Here is a 12360-nt window from a genome sequence, read left to right as displayed (position 1 = left end):
AAATTCAACAACTGTGATGAATTGGACAAATTTTCTTGAAAGACCTAAAATAGGAAAGCTCATTCAAGGAGAAATAGATGAACTGAAGTCATGTATTTATTAAATAAATAGGAATTTAGTTTAAAACCTCCACAAAGAAAACTCAGGCCCACATAGCTTCACTGGGTAAGTTGTTCCAAATATTACGGAAGAAATAATATCAGTTCTACACAAAATCTTCAAAAAAGAAAAAAAATAGAAGTGAAAGAAGTGTTTCTAGACTTGCTCTATGAAACCAGCATTAATTATACCAAACCTGGCAAAGATATTAAAAGAAAAATAGATAAATATCTCATAAACATATACATAAAATCTAAACTGAAGTAGAGCAAATAGAAAGAAGGGAAAGAGGGCATGTGAATATTAAAAAGTGACCAAGTGGGTTTTGCCCTTGGAATTATTTACTCTATATTCAACAACCAATAAATGTAACACCATGTTAAACTAAAAAGGAACCATATGGGTGCTGGGGATGTGGCTCAAGAGGTAGCGCGATCGCCTGGCATGCGTGCGGCCCGGGGTTGGATCCTCAGCACCACATACAAACAAAGATGTTGTGTCCACCGAAAAACTAAAAAATAAATATTAAAAAAAAGAGTAATTATAAAAAAAAGAACCATATGATCAAATGTATATGATATATGCAGAAAAAATATTTGACAAATTCTAATATCAATTCCTGATTTCAAAAATGAATAAAACACCTAGACATGATGGTACATGCCTGTAGTCCCTGATACTTACTTGAAGGACAAGGTGGAATAATCACATGGACTCATGAGTTCACGATCAACCGTGAACTCATAAATGAGAAAATCCTCAACCTGATAAAAGGCATCTATGGAAAATCTACAGCTAATAGCATATTTAATGATGAAAGACTGAATGCTTTACCCCGCAAAATATCAGAACAGGAAAGGGCTGTCTACGCTCAGTACTTCCATTTGACATTGTGTTAGAGACTAGTCAGTGCAACTGGGCATGGAAAAGAAAAGATATCCAAATTGGAAATGAAAAGTAATTATCTGCAGTGGCACACTCCAGTAAACCCAGTGGCTTGGGAGGCTGAAACAGGAGAATCATGAGTTCAAAGCCAGCCTCAGCAACAGTGGAGCACTAAGCAACTCAGTGAGACCTGTCTCTAAATAAAATACAAAATAAGGCTGGGGATGTGGTTCAGTGGTTGAGTGCCTCTGAGTTCAATTCCTGGTACCCCACCCCCAGAAAAAAGGAAATATCTGTCTCTTTCTCTACGACATAATCATCTAAGCTGAAAATCTGATGAGATCGACAAAAAAGTTAGAACATTTAATAAGTTGATTTAGTAAGACTGAAGGATACAATCTAATATACAAAATACACAAATATAAAAATATCAATTGTGATGGTTGTACCTATCTATGAAAATACTAAAAACCACTGTATACTTCAAATGGGTAAACTACTTGTGAATTAGAACTCAATAAGACTATTAAAAATGAGTTGTATTTATATATGCTAGCAACAAACAATTTAAAATTCAAATAAAAATACCATTTACGATAGCACCAAATATATGAAAACTTGGAGACAAATCTGATTAAAAAAAAATGAAGAGGTTTGTGCACTGAAAATGACAACATTCTGCTGAGAAAAGTAAATTTTAAGTAAATGGAGATGTATACCTTGTTCATGTGCCATATGACAGCATTGTTAAAATGTCAGTTCTCTCCAAACTGATATATAATTATGATGTATCACAATCAAAATCTCCCTACACTTTTTTTGGTAGAAATTAACAAAATGAATCTAAAATTTATATGGTAATGCAAAGCATCTGTGGTAACAAAACAACTCATGAGAAGAATTATAAAGTTAGATAATACTTCATGATTTCAAGAGTTCTAAAGCTAGCCATGTGTGGTGACACGTGCCTGTAATCCCAGTGATTTGGGAAGCAGAGGCAGGAAGATCACTAGTTCAAGGCCAACCTGGGCAATTTAGCAAGATCCTATCTCAAAATACTACTGAGTGGAGCTCAGCAGTAGAGGGCCTCTGGGTTCAATTCCCAGTAAAAGCTATAGTAATCAAAACAACATGATAGAAAAATAGATCAAAGGAACAATAAAGTCTGAAAGCAAACTTTTCAAAAGCACTGAGCTAATGCATTGAAGAATGAAAGCGTTTTCAACAAATGTGCTAGAGCAGGGGCTGGGGTTGTGGCTCAGAGGCAGAGCACTCGCCTACCATACCGGGTTCGATCCTCAGCACTATATAAAAATAAAGACATTGTGTCCAGCTATAACTGAAAAGTAAATATTTTAAAAAAACAAATGTGCTAGAGCAAATACACATCCATGTGCAATAAACAAACCAAAACTTGAATCTATGCCTCATACTATATAAAAAAAAACAATTCAGAATGGATCATAGATCTTAACATAAAACCTAAAACTGTAAAACTTGTAGAAGAAATAGGAAAAAGTCTTTGGGATCTTAGGTTAGGCAAAGAATTAGACATGACACGAAAAGTACCATCTATAGAATACCAAACTGATACACTGAACTTTACCAAAATTAAAAACTGTTTTGTTCTTTGCTGAGCATGGTGGCACATGCTTGGAATTCCAGCTACTCGGGAAGCTGAGGCAGGAGGACTGCAAGTTTGAGCCCAATTTAGATCCTGTCTCAAAATTTAAAAAGGGCTAGAGATAGAGCTCAGTGGTAGAGAACTTGCTTAGCATGTGCATGAGGCCCTGGGTTTGATCCTCAACACTGAAGAGAAAAAAAAAAAAAAAGTACATTTCCTATCTCTACTCTTCTTCCTCGGTCCACTGGCCTCTTTGGAAGGCACTCAGTTTAGATGACTCCTGAGGTGACCATCCTTGGCAATGGCCTCTAAGCTATCTGCAGGAGAAGCAGCCTTGTGCAGGGATTAACAGACTAAAACCAGGTTACCTGGACTCATGTGTTGGCTCCTCCAGTTGCTAGTTCTGTGAACTTGCACAAGTCATTTAACTTATTCTTGCCTCAGCAAACTCACCCACCTCCCACCCACGCCAAAACTAAACAAAACAGAAATGGTAATTGAAAGGAAAGTGACCACAACACTCAGAGCGACCAAGAGATTTTTATTGCAGCAGTGCAACAGGGGAGAAAAGAGAGAAAGAGAAGGAGAGAAAGAGAGAGAGAGCGCAAGAGAGAGAGGGGCCCGGCAGGAGGGAGTTTTTATAGCCCAAATCTAATGAGGTCTCTGGGTCTGCAAGCTCCCTTGTTGGCACAAGGGGGGTTGAGTGTTCAGCCTTGAGCAGGGGCTTGGGCATTTGGGCTTGAAGCCAACAGGTGATAAAGAACCAGACAGAGGGTTTGAGTGGTTAGGTCATCCTCCAGCTAACTTTGTTTGGCATGCCCTGCAGACAACTTACTCAGCCTGTCCTGCACCTAACAGTAATAGCACTTACTTCCTTAAAGTGCAAGAAAACCTATAGGAGTGTAAAGCAATCAGAACTATTAACAGGCTCAGAAAAAGGCTATGAAGATGCTTGTTAAATAAGTAAGCAGGGAGCTGGAGATGTATCTCAGTGGAGAGCACTTGCCTGGCATGCATATAAGGGCCTGGGTTCAGTTCCCAGCACCAATAAATAAATAGTTTCAATTCTGCTTAGTGCCAAAGGTTTGGGCTCCTGCCATTGCCACCCAGAGAGCCTGGGAGGAAGCCCTGACGATGTTGCAGCATACCTTCCCACACCCCCAACTTGGTAGATGCTTTCCATACCTCGTGTCACCCTGACTCCAGGAGACAAGGAAAGATTTTTATACCTAGTTCCCACAATGAGGGAACAGACTCTGAAAGCACCATACTGCTAGGGAGTGATGGGAATGGGACAAAGCCTAGGCCTGTTTGCCTCCAAAATGGCCTGAGTAAGGCACACTGTCTTCCTCAGTCTAGAGCTCAGGCTTCAGCTGTCTTGGCCAGTGCTTTGTGCTTCATCAAGCTGTGTGAGGCACACTGTGGTTTAACTGTGTCCTCCAAAGTCCACTCAATTCCCAATGTAGCAGTGTTTAGTGGTGAGAATTTTAAAAGACAATTGGGTCATAAGGACCTTCATAAATGAATTGACGTCATTATTGCCATAGTGGGTTGTTATAAAGGTGACTTTGGACCCCTTTGTGCTTGCAAGTGCTCTCTTGCCATATGATACCTTCTGTTGTGTTATGACACAGCAGGAAAGCCCTCACCAGATGCAGCTCTTTGATCTTCAACTTTTCAGCCTCCAGAACCATGAGTCAAATAAACTATTGTTTATAAATTATCCAGGCTGTGGTATTCAGTTATCAGAACAAAATGGACTAAAACAAGGCACAAGCCCTTGCTTCCCAGATCTCTGTGTCCCTGCCTGTGGAGTGTCCTTGCTGGTGGTCATAAGGAGCCTGTGAAGGACTGTGAACACTTTCACAGGGGAGGCCACCCTTGTCCATGTCTCCAGAGCTGTCTCAGAATCTGGCTCAGCTTCTGCATTGAGTTTCTCCAACCAAAAGGCGAAGAGATTGAGACCATCTGCTGCCACCCAGATTCTCCAGGAGCTTGTTGAGGACACCTGGCTCTGGTCCTCTCGCACCTTGGCAGGAATCTCTCTGAGCAGTGACATCCAAAGGTTCGTGGGCTGGCTTTGGACCAGTAGTGGGCAGGGAGCGAGGACGACAGGAGGAATATAGAAACCTTGGCCTTTCCCCAACAAGGAATTTTCAGAGAGCTCAGATGCATGTGCATGTGATGGGTTCCTCAGCCTGCTGGGCCTAAGACTGGCCTTCCCTTCCTTCTTTCCACTGGTCTACCTTCTTCTCCACTTTGCCTGGTTCTAGGGAGCCTGAACACCCTTCTCCTGAGTGGATGCACAGAGAAACACTTCCGTGGCTCTGAGCCCTGGGCAGGCCCATGTCTAAAACAAGAAGGGCATCGGGACCTTGGGATGGAGGGTTGAGAGCTGGGAAAGGCGAGGGGCAGTAAGCCCTATTTAACAGAGGGGAGAAAGTCAAAACCAGAGGCCCAGAGAGGGGAAGGGCCTGGCCAGTAGCTACAAAAAATAAACAAAATGATGAGGAATAAATTTAATTAAGCAAACGAAAGGCCTATACACTGAAAGCTATTAAAATTAGTAGTAGAGTGAGGCTGGACCTTGTGCCCTTCCCACGGCCTTCCAATAAAGGAGTTACTTGAAAGTATTGAGACCAGTGGGGCTTCAGGGGAAATTTCATTCCTTGCTGCCTCTCTCTCCCAGCCCTGGGACCTGACATGACCCTGTCCTCCCCACCAGTATGGCCTAGAGGCAGTTATGCATCCAGATGGCTTGGGGATGTGCTGGAATCCATGTTCCACTAGGGATGGATGTGCCATTCACAGTCCCCTGGGGATGGGGGTCAGAGATGTGAGGGGAAGGTCAGAGATGGTAGACAAAAATGACAGGTCCAAGGGAACCTCCCTTATCATTTTTCCTGGGGCTTCTCTTTGTCCCAGGATCTCTCCTCATCCAGCAGGATCACACTGTGCATAGACCTTATATCCTGGCTCAGGACAGGGGCCTTACACCATGGACTTCTCCACTTGGGTCCTCAGTTTCCCCTGGACATCTCACCTGACTTGCCTGTCTGCTGACCTGAATTCCCACAATGATGGTGACCATGGCATTAGGCTCCTGGTTGGGAGCCTGCCCCCATGGTTCTTGAGGAAGAAGAGAAATAGTCTCTTTATAGGGGCAGCCTTAGGATTGCTCTGTCCCCAAATCCCTTGCTAGTGGCTGTGTCCATCTCCACCCAGTGTATACACTCTGTGGGATGCCCCCAAAGCCTGGAGGGAACACACAACTCTTTATCTCTGGCCAGATACGTCTCCTAATTCTGGTGAGTTGACTACTCAACAAACGCCTGGGGGTGGGGGAGATGAGCATGAAGCCCTCCCTTCTCAAGTCTGCTGTGGCCCCTGCCTCCGGTCAGTGCATTCTTGTCCCCAGTTCAAGAGTCCCTGATGGTAGTCTGGACTCAGGAATGAGCTTGGTGTGGGGCTCCATTCAGAACTCTGCCCCTCCTGGGTTCCAACCTGCTTCTCTGATCCCTTATTTACATAGTCCAAACCCTACCCAGATGTGAGGGTCTCTTCTAACTCCCCATCTCACACCGTTGGAATCATGACCTGCGCACACCTTGGTCTCCATGGGGCCCAGCCAGGTAGATAGGAGTTACCCCAGCAGCACAGCAGCAGGGCTGGTGCCCAGTGACCCTGAGGTCCATGATGCAGAAAAGCAGAGGAGAGGAAGAGCATCACCTTTTATTGTGGAGGTGCCAGGGCCCCTCATACTGACAGAATCTTGAGACTCCAGCCTGGGATAACCATCTAGTGTCTTATAAGAGTATTCTCCATCTATCCCATTAATCCCATGTTGAGCATTTTCACTGTCTCTCTGGGAATTTATGGGACCTCCTAGGCTCCCACCACTTGCTATCCCATGTGCTTGAAAGCATCCTCAGCCTGATGGATGGTGAATCATCTAGTACAGCAGCTCTGGGGTTCAGACCCTGGTTCAGCAGCTGCAGAGCCCCAGGTAGAGGTAGTGGCAATGGTCCCAGCCACACTGTCCCCAGGATCAAGGTCTATGCCCTCATAAATTGTGGGCAGTGAGGTGCGCTGGCTTAGCCGTCGGCGCAGGCCAACTAACAGGGGCTGGGGCATGGAGGCCACATCCACGTTGTTGCCCAGGTCCACCCAGGCCAATGCAGGGAATTTGGTGGTGTCCTTGATGGCTTCAGTGAGTTCCCGGGCAGCAGCCCGTGTCAGCCGGTTGCCATTAAGCAGGAGCTGGGTGAGGCAGGGCAGTGTCCACAGGCTGGGCAGCAGCAGGTGCAGAAGCTCATCACTCAGCTCCGTGAAGCTCAGGTCCAGCACTGACAACCCAGCCCCGTGGCTGCCCAGGTAGCGTGTTATGTGCTGCACATCTTGCACTGAGAGCGGGATGCCTGAGAGGTCCACCGTCTCCCCTGCCAGCAGAGTCTTCTGGAGGCCACTCTTGAGGCTATGGGAGAGTTATAGGTGAGACAGACTTAGTATGAGCCCTGGCCCAGGGCCAGGCAGAACAAAGTGTGAAAAGATTTGCTGTGAGGATTAAATACAAAGGCAATAAAGCTCCATGTGTGAACTATTATTATAAACCCCTTTCACATGCCCAGCATCACCACACCTGTTAGATCTCTTATCTCATTTATTTTTACAATCCCCAAGGGGCTAAGAATGATGACCCATTTTTTTCAAAGGGTTAAGTAACTTTCCCATGGCCATGGGGATCAGGTCTCCAAATTAAGACACTCTGATTCCTGAGCTCAATTTTTTTTTTTCTGGGCTCCCTCTGAATTGGGTCCTTTGGGATAGCAAAAACTTTCTTACAAGGCTGAAAAACAAATACTACACATGTGCCAGGGTCAGCTCCTAGCTATGGTTTTGGGTCTCTAGGACTGAGTGCTTGCAGCCAGTTCCAGGCTGAGTCTGTATCACAAGGCTGTGATGGAGTGACCAAGGCGGGGACCCCACAGCAGAGTAGAGGCCTCAGCTTTGGGCACCCCAGCATTGGTAAAGAATTCCCAAGAGTTATAGGGTAATGAGAGAGGGTATAGCCTAGGACAAGCTGCTTTGCCTCTCTCAGCCCCAGTTTCCTTCCCTGTTAAATGGGAATTGTGACACAGAATCTGCCTACCTGTTGTGAAGATTTACCTAATGCCTGATGAGATCACCTTGGGTGGAGGGGAACCTAAAGAGCCCCAGGACCTGTACCGGGCCAGGGATTAAGGGATAAGTGAATGGCAGGAGGTGGTCGTCCTGGGGGGCATGGGAGGCATATCCATGGAGAGTGAATCTTCAATTGTTTTTTTTTTTTGCCACGGGCCACATTGACTTTCAGAGTTGAGGCCTTAATACAGGAACCCACAGAATGGGATTTGCAGGCACCAGGCTATCAGTGATAGAAGACTAGGTGTCAACCTGGGAAGGGACCCTGAAAGGACAAGAGGAGGGGCTGTGGCTGAGCTCCCCTTACCAGTTCTGTGTCTTCTTCCGGGGCACACTGGGCCCTCTCTGCCTCTTGGAGTGAGGGGTGAGATGGTAAATGAGCTGCCGGCATATCTTGTCCGAGGACTTCCAGAGCTCATAATCCTGTTGGGGGACAGCATCATCAGGGTGAGACTGAGCCCCTCCCACCCCCACCCTGACTTTGACCTGGCACAGAGCCAGGTGAGGCTGCCCGCTGGGAGCTGGACAGGCTGGTCCGAGGCCCGCAGTGCCCGGCGGGAGGAAGCCCAGACAATGGGCCCTTGTTCCCTGTCCTCAGGCCCAGGGCCAGCAGTTCGGGCTATCAGCCGGCAGCCTGACTACCCTCAGCACCCCCAGGGGACTTGCCACAGGGGGAGGCCAGGCCAGGCCCCTCAAGAGAGCCCTGTTCCACTGACGCCAATCCCAGGGGATGGGAACAAGCCAGGTCAGCATGTTCTTCTTCCTCTCATTATCCAAGCTACACTGCGCCCGTGGGGCCTGGGTCTGGGCTAACAGGGCTGGGGGTTTAATGTTTTACAGCACCACGTCCTGGCTCTCTCTTAGTCCTAACTGGGCCCCTGCAAAGGCCTAGCTCAGGGCAGAATACACAGTGTGCTTTCCACAAAGCTGGTACTGAGCCTGCTCCACTACCTACCCGGAACGTTCTTTTATGCAATCCCTCTGTTAACAGCCTCAGGAGCATATGGCAGACTCAGTGACAGCAAGCCCTGGTAGTTCCTGTGATGGCTATGGGCTAGCCAACTGCATACAGATTTGGAAGTTCAGGATGGCAGAGCCTATAGTGGACACATTTGTTTCATATGGCAGATTCACTGTGACCAGGGCTCAGGGGCTGATGGCTGGCTGCAGCCATACAGTTTGGGGCTGTGTCCATGATCATGGCAGACCATCTGCAAGGTGTTGTCAGATTAGGGCCCAGAGTGTGAAGGTTGCAGGTGGTTGAATCCAAGTTAGAATGAAAAGGGACTTGCTGCTATGGGAGGGACACTGAACATTTATCCCCAAGAGTGTCCAAGTAGGATGGATACCAATGAATAGGCTCCAGCCGAGGGTGGCCTCTTCTGGCTCAGGGATTAAAGGTTGGGAATCCAGTTCTCTTAATGAGTTTGTCAGAACATTTTGTGTTCTGCAGGGTCTCCATTTGACTTCTGTTCAGCTAGGGTTCCCAGGCCTGAATCACAGGTGCTGTCACTTGGGAAAAAGGTCTACCAAAAGCATGATCTTCAGGTTGGGTAAAGCACATTTGCCCCTGGAGCTGGCATCAGTTCTGAGAGAGAGAGAGAGTGACCTACCTAAGGCCACAGAGCAAGCCACATGAGGACCCAGGCTCCTAGCCTCTGTCAGCCACACTGCCAGTCCATGGCCCATGCATGCTGACCTCACCTTCTTGGGGCACTGTAGGTCCCGGGCCAGGTTCACAAGCAGGTCATGGGAGATGGGATCCACCAGGTTGAGGAAAGCCACATTCCTATAGAGGATGTCTGTGAGAAGGGTCCCCTCAAGGCCCAGGTCCTGAGGGTGGTGAAGAGGTAGTTGAATGAGCCAGGAACCAGGGCCTCCTTTCTCCAGGTCAGACAGCCAGACGCCCCTCATGTTAATTTCCATGTCTCCCCACCTCCAGAGAGCAAAAGCCAACTGTCTGGTGACAGTTGGACCCTTTAGATGAGGAGAGGGGTGGCACATGGGGTGCCCCAGGGAGGTAATGAACAGATTACTCAGACCAGTTGCTGCAGGCAAAGTGTCTTGCTGTGACACCTTGCCTTCTCTGGGGTTAGGGCCTGTCAGGGGGATTCTACTCCTCTGATGACCTGTGAATGGAAATGTCCCCCATCATTTCCTTCTGGCCCTTTGCCTTTCCTTCTGTCTCTGAGATCTCCCAAGCTGCAGCTACCTGTTGAGGTTGGCCTTTTTCCCTTCTCAGTTGTGACAGGCATCTCAGACTTGATGTGTACATCGGCCTCACATCCTGTGCCTTAGCTTAGTATGAAGGGAATCACTCATCACTCTTTCCTTGCCCTCTCTTCTCCAGCTCACCTAGTGGGTCTGCTTCTTCTTCCCCACTGCTCCCATCAGGTTCAGGTCTACCTCTCAGAAATCTCCTCCCAGGGTTCTCAATCTTCCACATCCCTCCAGCTGGCAGGGCCAATCTATGAAACACACATTTGAGCTTGATCCATAAGCCCTTTGGAGATGACCAAACCTTTTAGAAGTCACATGACATCAGACTTACAGTTTGCCGAGTCTCAAAACTCCCAGTGCCTGGCCATCACACCTTCTCTGGCCTACCAACTTACTCTTCTATCTTTTGATCACACCCCATGGTCAGGGCCCTCGCCTGGCCTTCCTGCCTTCATTTCTTGGTCTTTTCCTGTCTATTCCCATAGACCTGATATGGGGCTGAACACCATTCCAGGATGCTGATGGGGCAGGCACAGCTAGGAAGAACCTTCAGTCTCTGCATGGGCCCTCCCCAAGCCAGAGAGTAACATACCCTGTGCATTAAGTCCCTAGCCCAGGAAGAAAGGCTAAGCAGGAGCCCCCATGTGCTGTAGTACCATGGGGGGAACAGTTCCTGCAGATTTAGGGGCAGGATAGACCCCTTGGTTGGCCTCAAATTCCAACCTCTGGGAGACAAGGGGGTGACCTAGCTGATCTCTGAGAACCAATCCTTCCCTCCTTGATGTTTTTAAGGGAAAATGCCCAGCTGATGCCTAAAGACCATTTCCAACAGTGATCTCTGCCTCTGGCCAGTCTGGCTGACTAGGTGCTGCTCTGCTTTTTGTATTTTCAACATGGTTCAAACCACAGATGCCAGCCAGGGAGGATTTTGATGGAGGAAAGGGTGACTGTTAAGTCTGGGCAGACCCAGACAGGGCCCCAGACCGCAGTCTGCCTTCTGCTGGTCTGGACAGCTCTTCTTAAAGGGCCAGTTCCACTATTCCAGACTGCTGAGCCTGGAGAAAGGAAACTTTGGTGGGAGGAGGAACAGGCCTAATAGCCTGGGCTCTGGCTCTGGCTCCCCCTCTCCTTTGGGTCACCACTTATTTCTATGCATCCGTTTCCCCTTCTTTACTTATCTACCTTCTGTCAGCCAAACACCTTCATGACTGATTTCAGCTCATTTATTGGGAAGGTGGTGGTGGAAGCTGCTATAGGGAATGGGAACAAGGTAGACTGGGAAGTAGTAGGTAGCATGCCCAGGGCTGATGCTAGGACCAGCATCCATGTCTCCTAGGACAACAGTAGGGCTCCAAATCTTGGGCTAGAGAACCAGCGCTCCCATCCCCCACCCCCACCTACCGGGATATGTTACTGTTGTGTACAGATGTCAGATGTGTGTACTCAGTGGGCACAAACTGCCTGTTAGATGGACGGGTGATGCATGCCTTGTGGCTTTGTCTGCCCTGCCATGGTGTCTCCTGGTGCACCCGCAGATCAGCTGGGCTGTACCTCCCAGGTCCTGCCTCCCAGGTCCAGTTCTTACCCTCATCCTGCCCTCTTCCCACTGTCCTTCAATAGAAGACCCCCATCCAGCCCTTCTCCTTTCCTGCCAAGGCATGAATGTGGGCTCTTAGTTCCAGGCTGGGGGCAATCTTCAACATATACACAACAGACTTCAAAACCCAGAGCTCGAGACACACTGGCCCCCGCCTCTGCACAGCCCTCCTCCGGCCTCACCCAGCCCTCACTCTAGCCCGCGCGCTCTGGCCCAGAGAAGAACCCCAGCCTCAGCACTCCATCATACTCTCATCCAACCATCCCACAGCCCACAGCCCGCAGCCCCGGCCCCTCCCCGGACCCCAGACCCGCCCTTGCCACCAGCCCCGGGTTGGCCGGTTCCTTCTCTCGCCTGGCGCAGGAGGCGCAGCAGCTGCCGGGCGCGCTCCGGACGCCGCTCGCGGAGTGTGGACTGGATCTCGCGGAGCCAGCGCACCCTGCGCTCGTAGGGCGCGGGCCCGCCGCCCGCTGCTGCCTCGGCCTCGGAGCCCGCCTCGGGCCCTGCCCGCCGGCCTAGCCGCGCCCCCATGGCCGCCGAGCGGCGGGCGCCTGGCTAGCCAGAGGCCGGGCTATCTGCGTACCGCCCTCGCCCCGCCCTCGTCCCGCCCTGGCCGGGCTGGGATGCGCTGGGTGGGGAGCTCCGATCCAAGGCTGAGTGCCCGGGCCCTGGCCTCCCGGCCTGGGGACGAGGGGTGGGACTCCTGCAGTTGGCAGAGATCTAGCAGGAGGGCTCCACCGGCGTCGGACCTGGC

At 49.2% G+C, this 12360-nt stretch overlaps 1 protein-coding gene across 3 annotated transcripts; it reads right to left on the bottom strand.

Annotated features, from left to right (window-relative positions):
• Positions 1-6325: 6325 nt before the first annotated feature.
• Lrrc75b (leucine rich repeat containing 75B) lies at positions 6326-12174 on the bottom strand. 3 transcript variants are annotated; one of them, XM_005334455.4, is made up of 4 exons: positions 11961-12173; positions 9494-9622; positions 8097-8212; positions 6326-7082 (listed from the first exon to the last, which is right to left on the bottom strand). In XM_005334455.4, the coding sequence occupies exons 1-4, from the start codon at positions 12135-12137 to the stop codon at positions 6557-6559; spliced, it is 948 nt and encodes a 315-aa protein (XP_005334512.1). In that variant the 5' UTR covers positions 12138-12173; the 3' UTR covers positions 6326-6556. The 3 variants fall into 3 exon arrangements, with proteins under 3 accessions (XP_005334512.1, XP_077895016.1, XP_021588313.1); XM_078038890.1 differs by having other exon boundaries at positions 9494-10257; positions 11961-12101; XM_021732638.2 differs by lacking the exon at positions 9494-9622 and having other exon boundaries at positions 11961-12174.
• Between the last annotated feature and the right edge of the window lie 186 nt (positions 12175-12360).

This window comes from Ictidomys tridecemlineatus, chromosome 2, assembly GCF_052094955.1.
Source record: "Ictidomys tridecemlineatus isolate mIctTri1 chromosome 2, mIctTri1.hap1, whole genome shotgun sequence".
NCBI classification, from domain to species: domain Eukaryota; kingdom Metazoa; phylum Chordata; class Mammalia; order Rodentia; family Sciuridae; genus Ictidomys; species Ictidomys tridecemlineatus.
This window is presented reverse-complemented; position numbering and strand designations above follow the sequence as displayed.